This window comes from Condylostylus longicornis, unplaced genomic scaffold, assembly GCF_029603195.1.
Source record: "Condylostylus longicornis isolate FDR11 unplaced genomic scaffold, ASM2960319v2 ptg000004l, whole genome shotgun sequence".
NCBI lineage: Eukaryota > Metazoa > Arthropoda > Insecta > Diptera > Dolichopodidae > Condylostylus > Condylostylus longicornis.
This window is the reverse complement of record NW_026577973.1, coordinates 18,052,138-18,076,307: the sequence shown is the minus strand read 5'-3', so window position 1 is coordinate 18,076,307 and position 24,170 is coordinate 18,052,138. Positions and strand designations below refer to the sequence as shown.

Sequence of the window (24,170 nt, the reverse complement as noted above, 5' to 3'; positions counted from 1 at the left end):
GTTGAAAAATAAAAAAAAAAGAATTAATATCGTACTTCACATCTTGACGGATTTAGGTAAATAAAGCGCAAAGTGTACGAAATGATAAACGGTTGGCATATTCTTAACCTTTTTTTTTTCTTTTCTTACCGTTTTAAATTTTCTTCTTTTAGGCTGTTTGTCATACCTGCTACTGTTCTTTCTTTTGTCCTTTTATTATTTCTTTTTCCTATTAATAGAAAAACAATTTTTTTTTTTTTTTAATTTATTTAATATATTTTAATTTTCCTATATTCACAGCACAAGTAAAAAAAAAAAAAATAAGCGAATAATAATAATAAACAAAAATTAAAATAAAATAAGCCAGGATATTTTTTAATTTAAGGAGAAAAAAATATATATACACCCTAGGTAGGTAGGCAGGCCTAGATATATAGAACGAATTGCTTTTGTTGATATAACAACAAAAGGTAAAAATGACATTAAAAATATCAAAAGCAAAAAAACAAGAAAAGGTATAGAAAAAACGATAACAAAAAGGAAAAAAAATAATGTTTTATTAATTTTCATTTAATTTATTAAATTAAAGTGAAAAAAAACGAAAACAAAATAAGAATATGACAAAAAAAAAACAAATAATCAACCGACCAATCAACCAGGGATTCAAACCTATAAATAAAATAGTAATAAACAAAAATAAAACAACAAAGTAAGAAAATTAAAACCCCAAAATACGAAAAAGAAATTTTTTTTTTGAATGACCGCTATAACAAAACTGTACAATTCTCTTGGTGTATTTTTTCCCTATGTTGTTTGCTTTTTTTGAAGTTTTGTTGTTATTTTTGTTACTATAATGAATCCTATTTCAATTATTAATGACAAAGATCTATTCAAAATGACCTTCCATTAATAAAATTATTTTATTTCTTTTACATTTGTGTACAAATCCACATACACACACAACCACTTACACGTATATTTAGATTTTGTCATCATCCCTTTTTTACTGCTTGTTCTATATGTATGTATGTATATACGCATAGGTACTTGTATATATTCTTATACTATTATTTTTACAACTTTATTGACTTTTTCCTTGTAACTGTTTTTCTATTATTTTCTTAAATTTGTGTTGATTTTCTTGAGTTTCTTCTTATCCTTTTTTTTCTTTCTTAATTTCTTGTTTTGTTTTCTTAAAATTTACTTCACCATTTCCCAAAATATTAGTGTTTTTCCTCGAATTAAATCCTTAACTAGGATTTTTATAGAATATTTTTTTTTTTTTTTTTTTTTTTCTTTCTATATTGTTTTGCTTTTTGTTTTTTTACTTTATGTGTAGGTCTATAAGTAATTTAAGATATTTTTTTTTTACTCATTTTTGCTTCTTAGAGGTTAACACTAAAAAAAAAATAAAAGAGAGAAAATGAAAATATTAAAAACATTATGAAGATTTTTGTTAATTTGTTTAACTCTAAGGTATGGAAATTTCAAAATTTTGTAAATGTCAAAGCTTTTTCTATAAGGTTCAGCGTCATATTTTAAGTGAAACTTGAAACATGAATTGTTATTGTAAAGAAGTAAAATTTTAGATTATTCGGACAAAATATAGAAAAAAAAAATTCCTCTATACTGCACAAAAAGTAGAATAGAAAGCATATTTCATAAAAGTGATGGTCTAATTTTGTTAGAAATTAAAAAAAAATTTAAGAAATTTTGTTATAAGAGGAGATTTGAGAAATGGTAAATTATTTTTATTAATTTTGATTTTTTTAAAGAGATTTTTAAATAAGAATGAAGAAAATATTTTTGATAAAAGAAAACAACATTATTTTTTTTTCCTCGACGAAGCTATGGCATTTAAACCTCTACAAAAATTTTGTTATGATTTTAACGAATTTTGTAACACGAATATTTGATAGTGCTCTAATCTATAGAAACTGCTAATAAGGGCAATAAATTGAAAAATATTTTCCTTTAACAATTTCTTTTGCTACGAAAGAAGACTCATCAAATTTTGTCAAGGCTCTTATAAATATTGCTTTAATAGGGATGGGAGATAAACTGTAATTTTAATAAATTAAGCTAAAATTTCGAAATAATTTTTTTTGTTATCAAACAATTTCATATTTAAGTTTGTTTTTCTAGTACACTTAAAGTTCTTCATTAAATACAGACGGTTGTACATTAAATTTATTTTTGTTTTTTGAATTATCTATTTCTTGAAGAATCTAAAGAATTTTTTCTTTATTTTTGATTTCTAATCAAAAATCGTGTAAATTTCTGATATGAGATCTAAAAACTTTTCCTGAATTTAATTTAATAAAAATGTTTATTAAATGGAATTGTTGAAAAAAATGTTTTTTTTTCCATTAAAATAGGTTTCTAATTAAAACCTTTTAAATAAAATCAAAGAGTTCATTAAAATTAATTCTCTATATATTTAACAAATTTTAAAGTATTTGATCTATTCTCTTAAACTGTTAGAATTCAATGGAAAAACAACAATAATATTCATATAAATGGGCACAAGGATACACGAAGGAATTTTAATAATATTATTGGTATAAGAAAAATCTCCGAAACTTTACATTTAATCTCCAAAAATCTGATGATGAAATTAAGAGATTAAAAAAATTCAAAGTTCGCTTATTCAAATGAGGTGATTATTCTGAATTTAAAGAGTTACAAATTACTTTAAGAATTTAATAAAATTATAGATATTTAAATAGGTTAAAATTAAAATAGGCCGAAATAGTTTAAAATAGTAGAAAAATTATTCTTTAAGAAGGGATCAGTATTTCTCTACAGTTCAGGTAATTTTTGTTTAAAGTTCCCGTTTAATAAAATTAAAAATAAAAACTCTTTTGAATATCTAGAATATTATTTTTTTTTTGGAATAAAAGAAACGTAAATAGATCATTTAAATTTGGATAAAATAGGTCTTAAAGGATAACAAAAACAACAATATTAAATCCTTTATTTCTTTTTTCTACAATTTTTCAAGTTTTTTCCTCCTTTTCTTTTATGATCCTTTTATTTTTTATTACAAATTTTCTTTTCTTTTAAACTCATCATCGTAATTGGGCGTTACCTTTTTTATTTTTGCTTTTTGATTTTTTTTTCTCATCTTTTTACTTTGTGATCCACTAATTTTCGCATCGTATCGTATTTAATGAGTCGAATCAAGCAAGGAGTACACTTAAGTTCATTTCAAATGATTACGTTGTTGATGAGAAATGTATAAAATATAGATTTATAATAGGCATATTTTTCGTCCTTTTGGGTTTTCAATATTTATTTGAAATTGTTCTATATATTTTATTTATATTCGTTTAAAAAAGAAGAGATGTAAATTGCAAAATAACACGATACTTTGTTATATTTTATTTTGGTCAGGTAAATCAGTGAGTGATTCTTGTTATTCTCTAAAATGTGAAATGTCAATTGTCGATTTGGAATTAATTAATGCTCGTCGATATTAATCGTTACTCTAATATAATTATTTCAAATTTAAAACAATTTATTACGTTAATATGCAAATTACAATTCATTTTCGAAAAAAAATATATTAATCGGTGTCTCCGAATAATTTAGGATTTAATTTCTATATAAACAAACTACATAAACAGTTTGTTGAAATTGCGCGGTAAATATTTTCATTATAACAAAATTGATTAAATAGTCACAATTTATTAACTTATTTTCGGAGTAATAAGATTTCTTCATTTTAAAAATTTTGTTAACCGTCATACAGGGTATACGCAATTTCGCACAAAACACGTCATCTTAATCTTACTTTACGTGAAACTATTACATTTAAAATATTTTGCTTTTTGTAAGACTAAATGCTTTTGTTCGACATTTCTTCCTTCTTGTAATTAATTTTGCATATTCATTGCAAAAACCACCATTCAAAGCTATTTATGAAAATATTTTTATAATAAAATATTAGATTGAAATTTTGTTTAATTTTCATTGAAAATACAACATTGAAATAGATAATTTCACTTTTTTCTGTGTAGGATCATTATAGACCCAGAATTGTAGAAAATAAATTTGTACTTAGAAATAATCTGTTTTAGTTTTTCAGGGTCATATGGTACAGAAATTTGAAATGGGTACAAAAAAAAGGTAGATTTGAAATAATTCAAATAAAAAAACTAATAAGCATTACAATAAGTTTCTAACATTTTTATGCTTACAACCCATCAAATATTTCATAAAATAAAATTTATTTTTATAAACTGATTTTTTTATTTCCCTAGTTTTTTATACAATAAATATAGAAAATAATATATGATTTTATTGCTCTTGTACCCTAAATTTTAATGAGAGGCGTATTAAATATGAAGTTTGTAACTACTTGAGAATTTGTTTGCGCTTCTTTATTCTTGTTCAGCGTAAAATTTTGCGTTAATTTAAGCATATCAGTCATAAACGCATGTCTTCTCTGTAGGCAGTTTTATAATTTAGATATATGTAACATATATTTTTATATAAAAACTTCTCATCTTGCAAAATGTTTAGTTACGTTCAATGCCATATTTTTTTATTCATTTTGAATTTTTGTAAAAATTATTCCAAATTTTATGTAAAGAATTCGATAAGTAAACTGTAATAACAAAACCTTTCAAATTTGAACTTCAAAATAAATATTGTAGGATTTTTCTTTTAAATGGAAGTTATAAAAGTTTGTGAAAATTGCATAAATTGCGGCGAAAATTAAAAAAATTAATTGTAATATTGTTCATATTAAAACTAAATAGATTCTATTAAGTTAACTATGTATAGATGATTTCAAAATTAATTTTATACTTTAGGAATACATATATACCTTAAGCATGGAGCTACTGTTCTTACTTATGCTCACGAGGGTATTCAAATGACCACTTTTACAGGCATTTAAAAAATAAAGAAAAATATTTAATTTTCTCTTTTTTCTAAATTTTTTCTCTTACATATTTAAAGCTATTCTGTGCTATTTGAGTATATGTACTCTACGGAATGAATCTTTACTTAAACAAACATAAAAGGAATAAAAATGTATATATGTATATATGTATACATACTAAAATTTTAACAGGTAAACTATCAAAAAAGACAAAAAAAAATTGTAGTAACACGAAATTTTTCACGAACTTTTTTAAAGTTTTTTTAATACTTTTAGAAATATTTTTGAAAAAGTATCCTTTTTAATTCTTCGTAAGTTAAAAGAAACGAAGCCTTTATATATGTATATATATATATATACGATATATAAGCATAATATTTTTCTGAAATGTTTATGATTCTATGTAGGTTCCATAAATGTACACGAATACAAAATAGATTTTAAACTACTTTTTTTTTTTGCCAAAAATATTGTGTGTTTGTTTCAAAGGGTAACTGAGAGCACTTTGATAGAAATGATTACTACTGTATTTTGTTTTTATATTGTAAGAGTCGAAATTTTGAAAAACTCTCAAAATTCATTTTACTTTTGATAACTTTTAAAATATTGAGAGAGGAAAAGTGTTTGAGTTTTAAGTGTTTCGAGCTTTATAACTTTTTTTTTTGATTCGAAATTTTAGAAAAATTTACAAAATTACGAAGTGTAATTTTAACCTGATTGGAAAACTCAGACTTTTTTTTCATATCGTACAAATAATAAATATTTTGATTGTGACTAAATGTTTTAATTTTAAAATAATTATTTGTTGCTAAATAATTAAAGTATTGGCAGAAAATTAGTTAAGTTTCTAGTGGTTTGTTTTTTATTCAAGTTTGAAGACAGCAAATCATACTTAAGCTCCAAATCGAAAATTATATTGTCTGTTTGAATGTATGTTTCGTATATATAAATAATTTGATTATGTACGATGAACACCCTTTATTTATTAAATTTAAAGAATTTTTTTACATTTGTCGAACAGCCCCCATATTTCTCGCATTTTTATACCCGTACGAACGTATGTTCGAAGAGTATACTAAATTTGCCTTACCGTTTGTAACGCTAAAAAATAATGGCATGAGATATAAGTAGACTCAAGTGTATGTTTTTGATCAGTATCGAGGTCAACTCTATTTTGCCTCGTTTTAAATTATAATTTTTCATACCAGGATATTTTTCTGCGCTTTTCTTTTCTTTTCTTTTCTTTTTGTAATCAATCGGTGACATTTCCATATAATGTACAATTTTATGTGAAATAGTTCAATTAAATGAGTAACAAAATATTTAATTTACTGCACATTAATTTGTAATATTTAAAATCTTATATAATATAAATAAATTATATGTATGTAAACACATTCATACATATATTTTATTTTTTCAATTTTAAACCCACTTGGTAACTTTTTCGCGTTAAATTATGTACAATATTTATACATTTACAAATAGTGGAAAAGAATATTTTTTTTAATATTTTATAATACACAAGAAGCAGACACGTATTTTCTGAAAGTATATATATATAAAATGAAAATCATTATTTTGTATATATGAAAGTAAATTTATATATATGTATATGTATACATTTAGAATATATGTAGAGGTATTGAAGTGTATTATTATTTATAGAAGTATATATAGAAATTCATGAATTCACGATTTTATAAGTACATTTTTTCTTTACAAACATCTCTGTTCCTAATAGTTTATTTAAAATTCAATTACAATTCTGTAAAAAAAGAGAGAGAAAACGCCATGCTTACTAAGCTGATGTTCATTGTCCTTTTTTTTTATTTTTGTGTTTTTTTTTTTGTAGTTTTTTGTTTATTTATTTCCCTTTTTCATCTTTACTTAATAACATATACATATGTATACCTATTAACCTATGTGTGTACTGAAATATACTTTTATAAATTACACAACCAAGATAACAACTTGATAAACATTTTTTTTTTTAAAAGAATTTCACCTTTTTATATAGTTTTTATTTTTTTGGTTGTTGGAAGTTGTAGTTTTTGAAAAATTTTCTTGAAAATGGTTATCACTTAATGATTTTACAAATTTTTAACTGTTTTTATAATCCCAGACTGAAAAAGAAAAACAAAAACGTAATTTCAAAACAATTTCGAATTATTTTTTAAGTAAAATTGAGGATTAGTGTGTACTAGGAAATTGCAAATGCTAAAGAGGTCTTCTTTAAATAAGATTGTTATTTTTTGAAAAAAGTACGAAGGATTATAAGGACGATTATAATATGCTGAGCTCATATATTATTTAAATTAAATTATACTTTTTTTTTTAATAAATTTATAGCAAACATTATACCAGTTGGTTACACGAATAAATTTTGTCTTTAATAAATTTAATTTACATCTTATGAAAACGCATGTCTGGAATGAATTTGATTAGGAAAAAAACCTTTCTCAAACATAATTAGGGTTTTTATATTTGCGTAAGTTTAATTGTAGAATATGACCCCGTTAAAATTAAGTATGTTTTTATGTCAGAGTATTGTTTATGAAAAATTATAGAACAAAATTCAAATTGCATTTTGATTTTAAGAAAAATTGAGATTACTCAAACACTGAACCAGTTTTTTTTCCAACTAATAGAACTAGACTGCTTTCTAAATATAAAATTGGAAAAATTTTCCTTTCGTCCCACCGCTTTTAAATTTTTATAACGTAACCACACAAAGTATTGTATCCAGAGTTTTACAAGATGGAAACTGTAATTTTTGATTTCAAAAAATTTTTTTTATCGCTTTTGCAATTCAATTCCCAATTATCAATTCTGATGTCCAATTTTTTACTCTCAGCAATTTCAAAACGGCAAACTGTATAAGAAATTATTTTATGTACTTGACTTTATCTTATATTTTTCCCTTTTAACTTGATTTTCTTTTTCCTTTTTCTCATTCTTTTTGTTCTATAGGTAAAAATATATTTGCCCAAGAAATCTGTAGGTATTTGTGTTAATATTAACGAAAGCAAATTTCCTGAGAAGGGTCTTTTAGAAAGGGGGTAAAAATAATAGAAAAAAAAAAATAATTGATGAAAATCAAAAAATTTGTAGTTTCAGTCGCCGGTGTGGCAAAGTACTGCAATGCTAATGTTAAAGCTTCAGTTATGTGTAATAAAAATGTTACCAAGGTACATGAAAAAAAAAATTTTAGAACAAAACAAGTAAATATCAACACTTTAGGCTAGACATTGTGAATTACATTTCCCTACTTTTTTTCTGTTTCTTTTTTATGTATTTTAAATTTTTATAAACAGAATTTTCTTTCAATTTTCCCGTTTTTTTTTTCTTTTTTATTTTTTTTATTTTATTGATGTTTTCTTGCATGTTCTGAGTTTTCATTACAATATAAAGGATTTATTTTCGACATGCATGTGACTTCAAGTTTGTAACAAAGTGAGGTTTAGATTACTTCTAGCAGTCTAAACCTCACAAAATTGAAATTCCAAGAAAGTATAATTTACTGACTTTGCAAAACTTGAATTAAAATTTTTTTTTCTTTAACAAATTCGGTGAAGTGTAACCAATACTATTATTAAGTTTCCAAGATTATTCATTATACGGCTTTGCACCACTTTTTTAATTATTAAACTATAAAAACCATAAATCTTTTAATTTATTTCCTTAATCCTACAAGGATGTCTAATTAATACTTCACCATTAAGTTGCTTAATTAAAAAATTGTATAATCGAAGTTCAGAACCGGTTTCTTCAAATTTCAATATGGTAGCAATTTATTTTTAAATCCTTACAAAAAAGACCTTCTGTTTTAATTGAGGGCCAAGCATTTACTTGTTATAGCTAAGCTTGAATAAACTGGACGGATGAAACATTGATTTATTTTTTGTGATAACAAAATTTATTTAATTTACAATTGTGAGAGGAAATTCGCTCCTGAAAATCAGAATGAGCAGAAGTTTATTTTTACTATTTGCAACATTTTCTTATTTACCAAAAATTTTTTTTAAATAGTGGCATTGTAGTGAAATTTTGCCTTTACGATTTTACTCTTAAAATTTAAGTAAACTATTTCAATTCATTAAAAATTCAATTTTAGAACCCACTGTTTTACGAATAACGAAAGCATTACAATGTCGAAGAACATATTACAAAAAATTTTTTCTTTATATGGGCAGACAAGCGTTCTAGAATTAAACCAGTATTTTAATTCAAAATTTTTTTTATTTAAATTTTTTTTTTATTTTGTTTTTTTTTTTTTCATTTTCTTCCCTTGCAATATTAATGTTTTAAAATTGCTTGGAATAACGGCTATGGCATATTTCTTTTTTGAATTTAGCTTTTTTTGTTTGTGCTTTAAATTCAGGCCAGCAACCAATTGTATAATATTAAAGTCTATGGGCATTTGAAATGAAAGGAAAAAAATTTAATATACGTTTTACATTATTCGTGTTTGTTGTTGTTGTTCCTTTTTTTTTTGTTTTTGTCGTGTTACAGCGTACCATTCTAATTTTATTTTTCATCCAACTATTATTCCTACCAATTCGTTTCTCCGTTTTGTAAGCATAATACAAACTGAACTATGTGTGTATTTGTTTACCTTATTCATATCTTCAACTTAATTTTGCTTTATCCCGCTACTTTGTTTTTTATTTTCTTCATTTTATTTGTGTACACCGTTGATTGGTTTGAGTTCTCTAAAGTGCACTCTTGGGCGATTTCATTCTGGAATTATTGTATTATATTGTAATTTTTCTTAGAATTTAGATATCCTTTCTGCATATCTTATTAAAAAATATAAAAAACAAAAAACAAATATATTATAAAAATAAAGAACTTAACAAAAACATATGATAGTAAAAAACGAATATAGAATTTAAGAAGAACAAAACAACAAAATATTTTTTTTCTTAATATTGTACATTATAGAAGAAATTTAAACTTAAGAGAAATACGAGAGAATAAAAATGAAAAGTTTAAGAGAAATTCAAAATTTTTATTGTCCTTTCTTCTTTTTTTTTTTCTTTTCCATTTTCTTAAAGAAAATTTAACATGAAAAATTATATTATGTTAGGAATTTAATATAAAAAAACTTAGATATTATAAAATATATTTTTAAGATAATATCACATGCATTAAATTCTAAGAACATTCTCTTACCTTGATAATATAAGAATTTTGAAGAAAGATGCATTTTTCTAGTATATTTTATGATCCACTATAATTGATTATATCCGCATTATTAAAAGGGAAAAATATAACAAATGCACTTTTAAAATTAAATATATAGAAGCTATAAACGCGCATAGATACGAAAATTTTTAAAATTGGTAGTTTTTGAAAAATAAAGAAAAACATTTTTTTAATAAAACTAGAATTTTATTTTCCATAAATCATGATAAATGGTCCAAAAATAATATTTCAAAGTTTTGAAGTATGAAACTTATATTGTAAGGCTGCCAATAAACCCTAGATTCTTCCTTAGTATATATATTGTCGTTTTAGGTGTTTATAAACGTTTGTTTAGAAGACGTGAACAATTTAGTCAATCAGGCTGGGCGAAGTGATGCAGTACACACCAAATGCATATTCTCACAGGTCATAATTAACAATTATACAAGTTATTAAAATATTTTTAAATACATCAATTTTTTTACAGAATTTTTCAACTAGGGTCTCTTAAACGAGAATACGAAAATACATAGAACTTTCGCTTTGATTTTTAAGAACTATAAATTAAAATAGCTTAAAAGTGTAAATGCTAAATGGGCGAAATCACAAACTTTCAATTTAATTGAAAATTATAGGAAATTTTTGTGGTACGCAAATTAAAATTTATATAAATATTTTACATATGTTGAAAATAAAAATGTTTTTCTATGGATAACCAGAAAGTCTAATTGGGAAATTTCATTTAAAATATTATAGGTAGGTAAATTGGATGGATTTATTCTGCAAGACTTTACTTCTCTTCTATGAAAACTTATGTAATTTAAATGGAGTAGATGAAGAGATTGCAAATTTTTGAAAGGTCCCACAGTTGCATTCAATATTATTTTTAATGAGAAAAAATCATGTCTTCTATGATTTTATTCGGATGTTTGGAATGCTATGGACAACTTTGGTAAAGTTGTCCATAGCAAAGATAAAAGATAAAAATATCAAATTTTAAGGTCTGATCGGCTATCTCGTTAATTTACTAGCAAGTGAGAAGAAAGTGAGTAACTATCATAATATTTGTATAATGTAATTTTCAAGGGAGAAGAATTATTCGGTATATTGCATAATTCGATTTTTTCAAAAAAGTAAACAAAATTTATTCAATTCCTTTTTGAACGTTCAGTCGGTAATTTGAGAAAAAATACGAAAATTCTATTGAAAAATTAAGTAATCTTGTTGGAAAATCATGAAATATCCATTAGAAGAACGAAGTTTTATTCGAAAGTGATTAACAGTGAGTAAAAAGGCGACACGCATGATTGGGCAGTTAATAATATATATAGAATATTTGATTTTTGCGATTCGGATACGGAAAAAAATTAAGAAGTTTCAAAACTGATTTAAACAATTTTTGCTTGTAACCAGCCCACGTGTAGTGTTTATCTATTGGCATTGACTAAATTTTAGAATTAAAACATTTTTGAAATTCTTATCATCATGAAGTTACATCTTAATTGAAAATTCCATTTTTTTTATATGTATGCATATTGTTCATATGTAAGTATATTTATATAACGAGAATAATTCGCTCCGAGTCAAGGTCCACTAAAGTTATTTAAATTCTTTAATAACATCATTAAGTTTTATTGTTTATTCGATTTCTACAAGTAATTCGCACTGTAATAAATTTCAATTTTAAAATAAAAATTCTTTAAATTTTATGTGTTGTGCCTAAATAATAAATATTTTCTTTACTGGTTTACCCATCGCATACATATATGCATATATATGAAACTTATATAGTTTTCATTTAAATAAACACATAAAAGGATAATAATACTTTTCTATAGAATGTGTATGTGGGTATAAAATAGAGATATTTTAAGTTTTATCCAAATTTTTTTATGCTATCCTTTTCAATTTATCTTATGATACACAAACGCACATGTACGAGTATTAATGTTTAAATATACACCTGATATATATAGGATACGTGTATAGTTTTACGAAAAAGTTGACCGAATATTTTTCATATACAATTTTTCTTTTCTCTTTTATTTTCTTTTTTAAATGTAAGTTTTAGATATTTTTTTTTTATAAACGTTTTCATTTTTCCAACATTTTACATTTTATTTATTTCCCATCACCATCAATAATAATAAAAGTAACCATATAATAAGGAAAAAAAATAAAGTTATTTTTGGGTAAAAATATTTATAAAAGTTTACCATTATAAAGTTTATTGCGATCAATAAACTAACAAGTGCCAAACAAGCTGTCAAAATCTATTAAACAGGCATATCAAATATCCATCGTGTTTTTTGTTGTTTTTGTTTTCTTCATTTTGTTTAACTTCCAATTTAAAACTCTTATATATAAGTATATAAAGTTTTTTTTTTTATTATTTGACACCTTATAAAAAAGGATAAAAGTTAAAACTATATGAAACTATAGACGTGTTATATAACGTATTTTTTTTTTAAGTTTGAGAACATTTCATAAGTGAAAGAAAACCTGCTAATACCAGGGGGGTAACATAGTTAAATTCTGGTAGTTACCGCATCTTACTGTAATATTAAATGACATTCAGTAGTAAACGATCAATAAAGTTTTTATTTAAAGCTACACAAATTAAAGTACAAAACACATAGTAGTTATTTTTTAAATTAATATTTATTATTCACAAATAGTTTTTGAGAAAGAGAAAAAATTCCTCTGAAGATTCTATTATACTAAAAATTCCTCTGAAGAAGCTATTATACGTTTTGTGTTCTTCGATATTATAAAAAATTGATTAATTTTTAAAGACCAGTAGTTTGGACTCCTGTACTATATGAATGAGTATACGAGTTGTATAATAAGTATTTTATGTATGGGTATAAAGTTTCTGAATATGATATTCAAACATTATATTTGTATACACACATAATTGTCCTATTTTAATTTCTTCCCATTATATAAGATCAAAAAATAAATATATACGCGATATATTAATTTTATTCGTTCTACATGTTATATGTACATACATACATAATAGTATAGCATAGATGAGGTAATAGAATTGAAGGTTATATACAAAATGGTATAACTTTACCTAAATTTATTTGAAAACAATTTATGTAAAACAAATATATAAATAAATATATAAAAATAAAATAAGAAAAACAAAAAACATTTAAATTGTAACATTGAAATAAATATTATCCTGCATGTATAATACACATAAAAAATGTACACATTAAGGATAATGTATATACGATATGGAATATAAGACTAATAGAAATAAAAGAAAAACGAACAGAAATGATTATTTGAAGCCATTAAAACAATATAAGAAATGGCATAATGTATACAATATAATAAAAAAAAAATAAGAATGTTACCTAAACATAATATTATAATAATATGTTTAAAAGAGTTGCCGCATACAATAAATTTCGAATGTTGAATGAAGTTTTGTATAACAAATACAACTTAAGGAAAATTTTTGGTTCTTTAAAATAATTATAATTAAAAAAATGGGTTTTTGTTTTATTTGTCAGTATGTATGACAAGCTGGTAATCATGAAAGTTAAAGAAAGTAAAGCCTGTTATGAAAATAAAATATTTGCTCTAATATGCAAAAGCTACAATAGGCTAAAATTTATCACTTTGTATTAATCTTACAATTTTTCTAAAAGTTAAGGTATAATTTTCTCCATAGAAAAAACAAAAATAATAAAGCGGAAGAAATCAATTCAGAAATTTTTCCATTTAAAAGTTCATGTAGTAAAGTTAGGAAATGTAGTAAAGTTATTAAGAAATTTATTACCAATAGTTGGTGTAGCAGCAATCCCTCTCTGCAATTAATTATAATATAATAGATAAACGACTACAAGCGTGTATGTATGTCAACAAAAATAATAATATGTCCAACGTAATTTTATAGTTTCGTATGAAAATGTTAATTGATAAATTTTAAACAAAGTTGGAAAAAATGTTCTTATAAAATTTTTATTTGATGCTCGTCTGTTAACAAAGATAGGCAAATGTTATACCATGGGAAAATGACCATTAAAACTAATTCTTACAATGAATGTGTGCAGTAATTTTTATTCTACAATATAATTTTGATGTAATCACAAACTGTAGTATAATAATGTTTTTTAAAGAAAATGTAAGGAAAAATCCTTGTTAAAGGGAAAGAAAATGCTCTTGTTAAAGGGAAAGAAAATGCGCTATTTACATTATAGTTATTGGTTTGATTCGAAATTATTATATTTTATTTTTTTTGTAACCATTTATAGATTTCAATATTATACCAAATCCGTATCATGATTTTTGTTAAAAAATTCTTGAAAATATTGTTTGTCTGGCAATTTAAATCTTTTTCATATAAATTATTAACAATATTTGGCAACACTAACAAAAATACAGTGAAGTAAAAAAAAATATAAAAATATATTGAAATATTAAGAAAGAAAGGTTTACGTAATTTGCATGCATGTTGTTTTAAGGGGAATAAAGAACATAGAAAAAGGGAAGTTATTGTCCTCCTGTATTTGTGAAATCGAAGCTTTAGGTCACACACCAGTTATATAGGCGCTTAAAAAAATAATAAAAAAATGTTTTTATTTTTATTTGCTTAGCAATTTTCACATTTTGAAATTATATATAAAATTTTTTTTGCACTGCCAGAAAAAAAGCTATTGCAAATGTCAAAAAAAAAACTGAAATGTGATATTTTAATTCTAAAGAACATTTTGAATAATCAAAATAAAGCGGCATGTCTACAATATAAAGCTATTTTATTGTGATATTTGTAGAATAGGTCGTTAACGAACTATTATATTGTTATAGATATTTGTAAAGGGCAGAATATCTTAAATTATTATACAATTTTTTTACCCATTAATAGTTTTTTAGCATTTTGCTAATTCCTAACATTAGCCCTGTACCACAAAAATGCAAAATGCAATAGATTTGCTTGAGGATACATGAAAAGCCTAAGTTTTACAGTCTAAAGGTCCTTAATTTTTTTTTTTTTACCTAAAATACTTTTGACGAAAAAAAAAACTCAATTTAAAAATCTTAGTGGCTGATGTTTCATTTGTTATCAACTCTGTACATAAATTATTTTTTTTTTTTGTTTCATCCTAAGTGTATGCAATCATTTGAAACATTTTGGTGTACGAATAAAAGTAATTTGAAATGTCTATTATATTGTTTTTAAGAGTAACAAATATTACTTGTTCAACTCTTAATGGAATGTCTGCAAAACCTTAAACTTCCTATAAATACACGTATAGATCGCAAAATTTCGAAAATTATTTCAAATTTAAGCAATTAAATGAAATTATATACAAAAAAAAATATTTTTTTAAACAGTTTTCATATAATTATTAAGCGTATTTTGTTTATTCATCACACTAATTTGTACTTTTTTTTCTACTTTCAGGTAAGAGTCCAATTCTAAAAATTTAATTGTTGGAATTTGTAAATTGTAAAGGTGAATGAAAACGAATTTTACTTTAATGTATAAATTTATTTTAAGTAAATTAATGACTTATATTTTGCTGTAGAGGATTTAAATAATTTATATACATACCTTATGTGACTTATTAAATTTAAAGTGAAGTGAGATCCTTACAGAGAACTTCTAATTAACAACATATTCTCGTTATTAATTCCTTCTTTAAAAAGACACTTGTATGCATATTCATAAATTTTAAAAATTTTAAATACAAAAGTTTGTTTAAAATAAATTTACGGTTCAAAAATATTTTTAATATTTGAAATTAATTATAGCAGAATTCTAAATTTTCTAAATTCGGCAATGTCCATTATAAAATAATTACTAAGAAAAATGTCATGACATTCAATTTCAGGAAAAATGTTAATAAAATGCAATTCGTGTGGCATATTTATAACCGTACAATGGTATGTTCGAAGGGTATTATGAAATTGTCTTGCCATTTGTAACCTGAAGAAATAACGATCTGAGATATAGAGTTTGATCAGCATCGAATTCCATCATTCTTTTTATTTGTTCTAATGATACCTCAAAAACTATTTCAGCTAAATACACCACATTTTCACAAATGATTTTTTATATTAAATGCCGAGATCGAGATAGTGGTTCAAGTAGCAGCCCTACAATTTCAAAAATTATTTAGCTATACCTCAGAAATTATTAGAGCTATAATTTCAAAATTTCGCAAAAGCAAGTGTTTCATTGGATCTGTTACATTTAATGATACTATTTGAAATTTCTTAACCCTCCATACAACTTCAAAAGTCATTTGATAGTATAATTTTAACTGAAATTTTTAATAAACAATATGATAATATGGCCATTATTTTTAGCAAGAATCTTTAAGGTATAAATTTAAGAGGTAACTAGAATTCATGTGTGTATAAAATAGCATATAAAACACAATGGCAATTACAATACAACTCTTGAAGGCATTCATTCGTACGGGTACCACAAAGTTGATATGAAGTTTAAAATGAATTTTTTTAGTTCTCTTTTTATAATTAATTTTTAAATAAATAGGAAATGCTTTCACTCATCGTCCATAAATTGTTTCTTGTTTCAGATCTGCTAGAAAAACAACGAAAACTTGTGCAAAATAGATTGTTTTTAAAATTGACCATAGCGTATTCAATTTGACCATATACGAACAATTTTTTTTGTTTTTCTCTTAATTTTTACCCATAATCGGTCATTGATTTTGCCAAAATATTTTGATTTTATGAAATCGATAATTTGTATATTCTCATTATTCTAAAATTCCTAATTATGAATGTTTTCATATAATGAACAATGTGTCACACATTACTATTCAGATATCAATGACAATACAATCATACATACTTTATATATACTTATGGTCTTATACTTATATAATCTAAATTTAAATTATATTTATACAAAAATCTTTTTCATCCCTAAAAGAAACCCGTTTTTAATTAGAATTATTCTTTAAAAATCCCATTTTGATTGCTAAACCAAAAACAAAAAATAAATAAAAAAAAAAATGTTTATTTTTTTTTTTTTTTGAATTTTATAAATAAATTAATTTTAATATCCTTTTTTACTCGTTATCTTACTTATTCTATACTAACAACTTAAGAATGAAGAAATTATATGAAAATTTTGTATAATATTATGGTTGTATGTATAACATTATAACAAATTTGTGAATATGGAGTGAACATTCACATTTTATATACTCATAAATACACAAATTTCAATTAATTTTTAAATATTATTTAACGCAGCTTATTTAACACCAAAAAAAAAATTATTTTTATTTTCTTATATATGTATGAAACAAGAAAAAAAAATTTAGTAAATAAATAAATAAATTAAGCATATACACAGATGACATAACACCCCCGTTGAATAGTGTTCAGATATTTTTCAATGTTATAATAAGAAAAGAAAAGTGGCTTCTTGATTCTTTAGATATTATAAATTGTTTTGTAATTATTTTACTTAGATTGTTTAGGCTATTCGTAAGTTGTCGATTTACGATATGACGAAGCCCTAATAAAATCTTATTAAATGCAATTCAAATAGATTTTCTATACCAATAAAAAAATAACTTGACCATTTAAATTGTTCAATTCATATTGAATAATTTTATTTAAATTTAATTAAATTTTCGTGCCAAACTTCACCTGAGGGTCAGTGCTATGTTATACTATAAGTTAAGTACCAATTTGTGTGAAGAAACATGAAAATTATTCGTTTGAATATACAAAATTCACCATTCTATACTTGTGTCTGTCGCTGTCCATTTTTGTAACATAACATACGACACTACAACTGAACTAGTTTTTCAATTAATCACAAATTGCTAAAAAATTGTTGTTTCATTTTTGAAATATGCCATATATGTTTTGTCACAACTACTTTACTGACACACAAAATTTGTGTAGAGAAAATATTAAAATTACTATAGCATAGTTTTGGGGGTGCAATATTACAAACATTTGATATAATAAAGAAGCAGAGAGAAAAAAAACAAAATCAAATTAAAAAAATTTAAAAAAAAACAAGGAAAAAAAAATAAAAGTATAATTCATATTATTAATATTTTAAAATTATACCAAAGTGTACCAAATGTACTATAAAATGTAAAAAGTCATAAAAAGTCATAAAATCAAAGACAGTTAAAAACCCACAGAACAAAAAATAAATAAAAAAATAATTTTTGTTTTTTTTTTTCATTTTTGTTATCCAGCATTAATTTTTACACGCTTCTGCAGAAGAATAAGTGAAGTAAAAATAACAAAACAAAAGAAAAATATGAGATCAGTAATTTCTCCTCAGTAACACCGAAAAAGAAAGCAAAAAAAAAATCTTTTCTACACAATTAGGTTTTTTCCTCATTATAATTTTTTTCCATAATTTTTTTTTTTTAATCCTGTATGTTCTCTAATATAAAACTAGAGTTTGGTTTGGGTTTAGAAATTTTTGTTCGAATTTTCTGCTATAGGTACATAATTTTTTTTGTTTTTGTTCAAAGTTATCCTTATTTCATTGTTGTTGTTTTCTTTTTTTTTGTTACCATATTCATTACCAGATTCTATTAATGTTTTTCATTAAATACATGATGTTTTATTCTAAAATATTTAAAAGGTTAAATTAATCTGTATACACACATATGTACGAAATGTAATGCGTAAAAATAAGTATGTATGTTTGTGAGTATAAATATGTTATATAATTATTATTAAATATATAAATAGAAAGGATACTGTAAGAGTTTTGAGTTTTCGGCTATATGATGTGGAGAGGAATTGAAAATTATGAAAATCTCAGGTATATCACATACGGTTGTTCTTTTACTATATTATATACGGTCGTACATATGCATATATTATTATATATATATGTACATAAATTTTTTGCAATTATTATTTAAAACTCTAAGTCATATACACAAACACGAACGCAGACAACTTTTATAATGTGTGTGATATAAATGAATAAAGAATGTTGATGGTAGAAATTACTTCCCAAGGGATCACTTTAAGGTTGTTTTAATATTATACTTAGTTTATATGTTCTGTTACATTATTTAAAAAAAGAAAAAACAGAGTATTATTATGTTATTTAATACGAATACTAGATGAGTACATGCACGTAGACATTTTACAATATCTAAAATATATTTACATACTATATACATATGAATGTGTATTCATTACAAAAAATTCGTAATTGAACATATACACATTTACTTACACTCACATATATATATTATTAAGTTTGTATTTATTGCAATGAGTTTCATTAAAAATAACAATTTCATAACAAAAAATTAAAAAAGCAAATTAAATAACACCATTTTTCTTCTTTTTGTTTTTATTTTTTGCATTCTTAATTATATAATATACACATATATGTACACATAAGTTATAATATTCTTACTATGGGGTAAGGATCTCTAGAATATTTCTTAAACTTTTTAGATGTAATTTTTGTCTTCCTGATTCCATTAATTTGTTTGTGTTCTCTTCACTTTTTTTATTTTGTTTTAAACAAATAAAATTTTGGTAGGCAAACTTTCACCATATGCAATAATTATATACATATCCATATATATGTTTACGGAAACCATAAGTATGATATGTTATTCATTATATTTATATGTAATACATTCATATGGTAAATATTCATATTGCGTATATTTTTACTTAAATTTTCCATCAGGGGACGAATTTTCCCTTTTAAAAATTATGAAAATTTTTACTTTATTCTTAAGACCAGAAAACAAACCAAAAGAAACAAAAATTGAAAAGAAAATTTTATACTTTGTATGAATCATAGATAAATCTTTTCAAAAACAAAAAATAAATAAAAATTAGAAAGAAAACAAACATGTAAATAAAATATTTTTAATATGTGGTAACAACATTACTGGAAACCAAGTAGCATTTTGCAATTCAGAGTTCTATTAAACTAGAGCAGCGAATGCCGCAACATTTCTTTTATATTTGAATTGAATGAAATGCTCTTTTCACACTTAACACTAAAAATTCTAATTATGAGAGACGCTAAGGAAATAAAATGGGAGGGAAAGCAAACAGGAAGAAATTTAGTTCTGTGTTCTATTGCATTTTAATGTTTTGAAGAGCTTTCACTTTCAGAAAGAAAGAGGCAGTAAAATATTGTTTTTTATAGTTTTCTCTAAAAATTTGCTTTTTTCCGTTATTATAGATAATTGTTGAAAGAGATGAGCAGAAATCAATAGTTTCGATTTTCGCTCTCTTCATTCAAATTTCCGCCAATAAGATAGCGTATTGTCAAGTAAGATACACAAGGACACTCAAATTTTCAGATTGTAAAAAATATTTAATCATTTAAGTAATTTTCCTTAATAATTTTCTAATTTACTACTAGGGTAATCAAAATAATGCAAGTGGGTACATAATTATTTCAAAAAAGAAAAAAAAATCAAAACAAACATAACCTCTAAGAGAAGGAAACAATAAAATAATCTTTTCCTATAAAATTATTTCAATATTTTGATTTTCTGATTTTCTTTTGTTTTGTTTGGTTTTCTGGTTTTCCAATGAACCCATGGTTATGCCAAAAAAAAAAATCCTGTAATGTTTTTCTAAGAAAAGTTGACAACTTTTCATTTGAGTAACATTAAAATTTTCCTTTATTTTCTCTCTCTTTCTTTGTCTTACTTTTAATTTTAATGTTTTTATTTTTATTTTAAAAGAAAAAATCAAAAATTTTTTGTTTTATATCAAAAAAAAAAAGAAAAGAAGAAGAAAACAAATAAGGACAGGGAACATGAAATGTTTTTGTTTTAAAATAAACAAAAAACTTTTCAAGGAATGTAATAATTCTCTATAAGAATAATATTTCTTGTTCTTACAGTTTCTTTTTTTATCTATAATAACCAGGGAATTAAAAAAATGGGAATTTTCCTAATAATATGCATGCATGTGTGTATGTATGTATTCATGGTTTTTTTTTTACTTAAATAATTTATATTTATTCACTTATATTTTGTAAAAATTATCGCATCTTCCCACATATATAAAATATGTAATGTGTAAAAAATCTAAATTGCATATTTCATACTAAAATAAAGAGAGTCCTTTTCATATTCACAAAGGTCCTATTCTGAATATTAGAAGAAAAAAGTAAAAAAGAAAATCAGAAATTTATAAATAATTTATAAAAGAAAAAATATTTTATATTTTTATTTTCTTTTTAACTATTTTTAGATTTTCATAATGCATGAAAATCTAAAAATCATATTAAGTCAAGTAATTTGGTAGGTACTCTTACCGTGCTCAAAGTATCTACATTTGAAAACTTTGAAATTAAGAAAATATGAGAAAATTTTTTATATTTTATGAATTGAAAAAAAAATTTTTTTTTATCTATTATTGTAATAAAAAATGAATTCTTTTCTTTTAAAACATAACAAAACAAAAAAAGAAAATTACTGAAAGGACTCGAAACAAACTTTTCTACTTTTCTCTTATTTTTTGACTGTAACAAGTTTTCCCAAAACTCTTGCCTATGTCAGAAATAGAAAATAAATAGAATTGAAAGAGAATATAATTTTTTTTTGTTTAACAAAATATTGTGATTTTATTAAAAAATCAAAAAAAAAAAAAATAAAAAAGAAAAAAAATTAAACTTTTAACTACGAAGATTTTAAATTCGTCCTTAATTCCCATATACCTTTATTCCTCAACTCGCAATATTTATACATACACACGATGTATATGAACGTATGTGTACGAACAAATGAGTAATTTAAGCAGTTCAACACGTACGAAAACAAAATTTGTTATTCCTTTTTTTTCTTATTTTCAGCTAGGTACAAGAAAGAAATAAAGAATTTTATGAATTTATCCTATGATAGGTTGGTAGCATACCTCTATACATCCTAAATATTGTGGCAAATGTATATACATATATATATATATACACATACATGAACACAAAAATATTTCAAATAATAACGTATGAAATGATAATGATATGATGTTTTTCTATCTAAATTAATGTTAAAAATTAAAAAAAAAAAAAATAAAAGAGAAAAATTCTTTTTCGTTATTTTAGAAAATTATGAAAAAACATTAAAAATAATTAAAATTATGTTCTTTAATGTTTTATATAAAAAGCTTAAAAAGGTAAATATTTCTTTTTCGGTTTGCTTTCTGTTGTTTACCTGTAATTTTTTAATCAGATTTCTTAAAACAATTCGAAAAATTTAATTTTCTAATTTTATTTTTGTATTTGAAAATTTTGTGTCTGGCTCATTAGAAGATCTCATTTAATTTGTATGAAATTTTTCATTTCTAAAGTAATTTAGAAGTAAAAACTGCACTTTTGATGGTGTACTTGAAAAAATAGAAATCAAAGCTTTGTAAAGAAAAAATTTTGCCCTCAAAACCTCATTTAATAATTTATAATTTTTAAACTTATTTTATATAGCTTTCCAATTTTATAAATTATTTTTAATAATCAGACGAATTTAATGTTGCGAAAATTTATATACAGGATTACCCGAGTATAGTGTTCGTAAAATGTTAATGCAATTTGGACATAATCCTGAAACGAGAAATTATAGTATTGCATATTATTTAATTAGTATTTTGTCATCTATTAAAAAGACGTGGTCTGTCAGTGTCTTGAACAACAATAAATATTACAATCTCGTAATAAATAATAATTTTCAAAATTTTTTAATTGCATCGCAAATCAAATGTTCTTTTTATTTCTAATTAAAAATATTTTTTAGGAACGTTATTGGGCTTGGATTAAATATGAATTCTTGCTTTAAAAATAAATAAAATTTTTAATTCTTAGTTAGAAAGTGGAAATTTATAATATGTAATCTTTGTTCGTACTCTTAACGCGCTTCTATCACTACTACTTAAGTTTATTAAATTCGTTTTTCTTAAAAATGGATTGCAGCTCCTACCAAGGTGATACACAAGCAACCTTTTCTTTTGGCATCTGCGTCAATAAGATAATATTCCGTTAGATTATAGCTCCTATCACAGTTCCAATGTCTCAGGCCTGCGGAGCAACGCAGATTCGGCTCTGTTTTTTAATCTATCATTGACTTCTGCGATTACCCTTTATAAAATATAATTTTAATTGATTTTCTACAATAATCTATTTAATTTTATTGTCAATTAATGTATTTAGTCAATTTAAGATTTTTCGAATAACACATTTGATTATAAGTGAGAAATAGAAAGCATTTTAGTCAACTAGTAATGCGGTACGTTAATATTTTTACCTTTTTATGTAAAACAGAAATTTTTTTTATTTTTTCTTTATTTTTGGAGGAAAAATTAACTTTAAGATGTTAGAGATGCTTATATAATATTTTCTAAAATTAAAAGTCTTGTAATATTTTTGCTTTGTTTCTTTCTTTTTCTTATTTCTTGTAATTTGTTTTCCCATTTTTTACTTATAATTTCTTTTTAGGACTAGAAAAGTTCTTTAAATATTTTTTACACATATATGTATATACAGTTATATCTCCAAACACATACATGTTATGTATATGAAAATACAAACATACATGTGTAAATACCCATATGTATTCTATGAAAATACATTAAAAATTATGATGAACAGAGCCCCTTCAGGAATGAATTGTTATGTAAAAATATTAAACAAGAAAAATACAACAACATGACTTTTGACATAATTAAATATTTTTCTATTATTCAAAATAAAAAGCAGAAGAAAAAAAGATTTAATTTTTTTTTTTCATTTTTAATTATAAGGACTATACATGTACGTCTGAAATGTATCCTGTTTTTTATATTTTAATTTTTTTGTTCTTTATTTCGAAAGAAACATTTTAGTTCAAATTACTAGCCCTAAATGTATGTGTGTTACCTATAATTATTGCTATGAGGCTCTTAAAAACGAAAATTATTATATATATATATATTTAATTTTAAAATACAAAAATACGAGGTACAACAGGACATTATTAGCCGTAAAAAAAAATTTAAAAATTATAAAATAAGTACACAAAAATAAAACACAACAATGTAAAAAACAATGACAAACTTTGAAATTTAAAATTGTATGTACGTATGCATAAATATGTTGATTATTATATTAACC

At 23.4% G+C, this 24,170-nt stretch overlaps 1 protein-coding gene across 1 annotated transcript in view; it reads left to right on the top strand.

The window, feature by feature from the left end:
• LOC129613633 (transcription factor mef2A-like) overlaps positions 1 to 22,860 on the top strand; it is an 81,268-nt gene extending 58,408 nt beyond the window's left edge. The window contains exon 3 of the mRNA XM_055527775.1: positions 22,819 to 22,860. Within this exon, the coding sequence (XP_055383750.1) occupies positions 22,819 to 22,860 (42 nt within the window). The remainder of the gene's footprint in view (positions 1 to 22,818) is intronic.
• Positions 22,861 to 24,170: the final 1,310 nt, after the last annotated feature.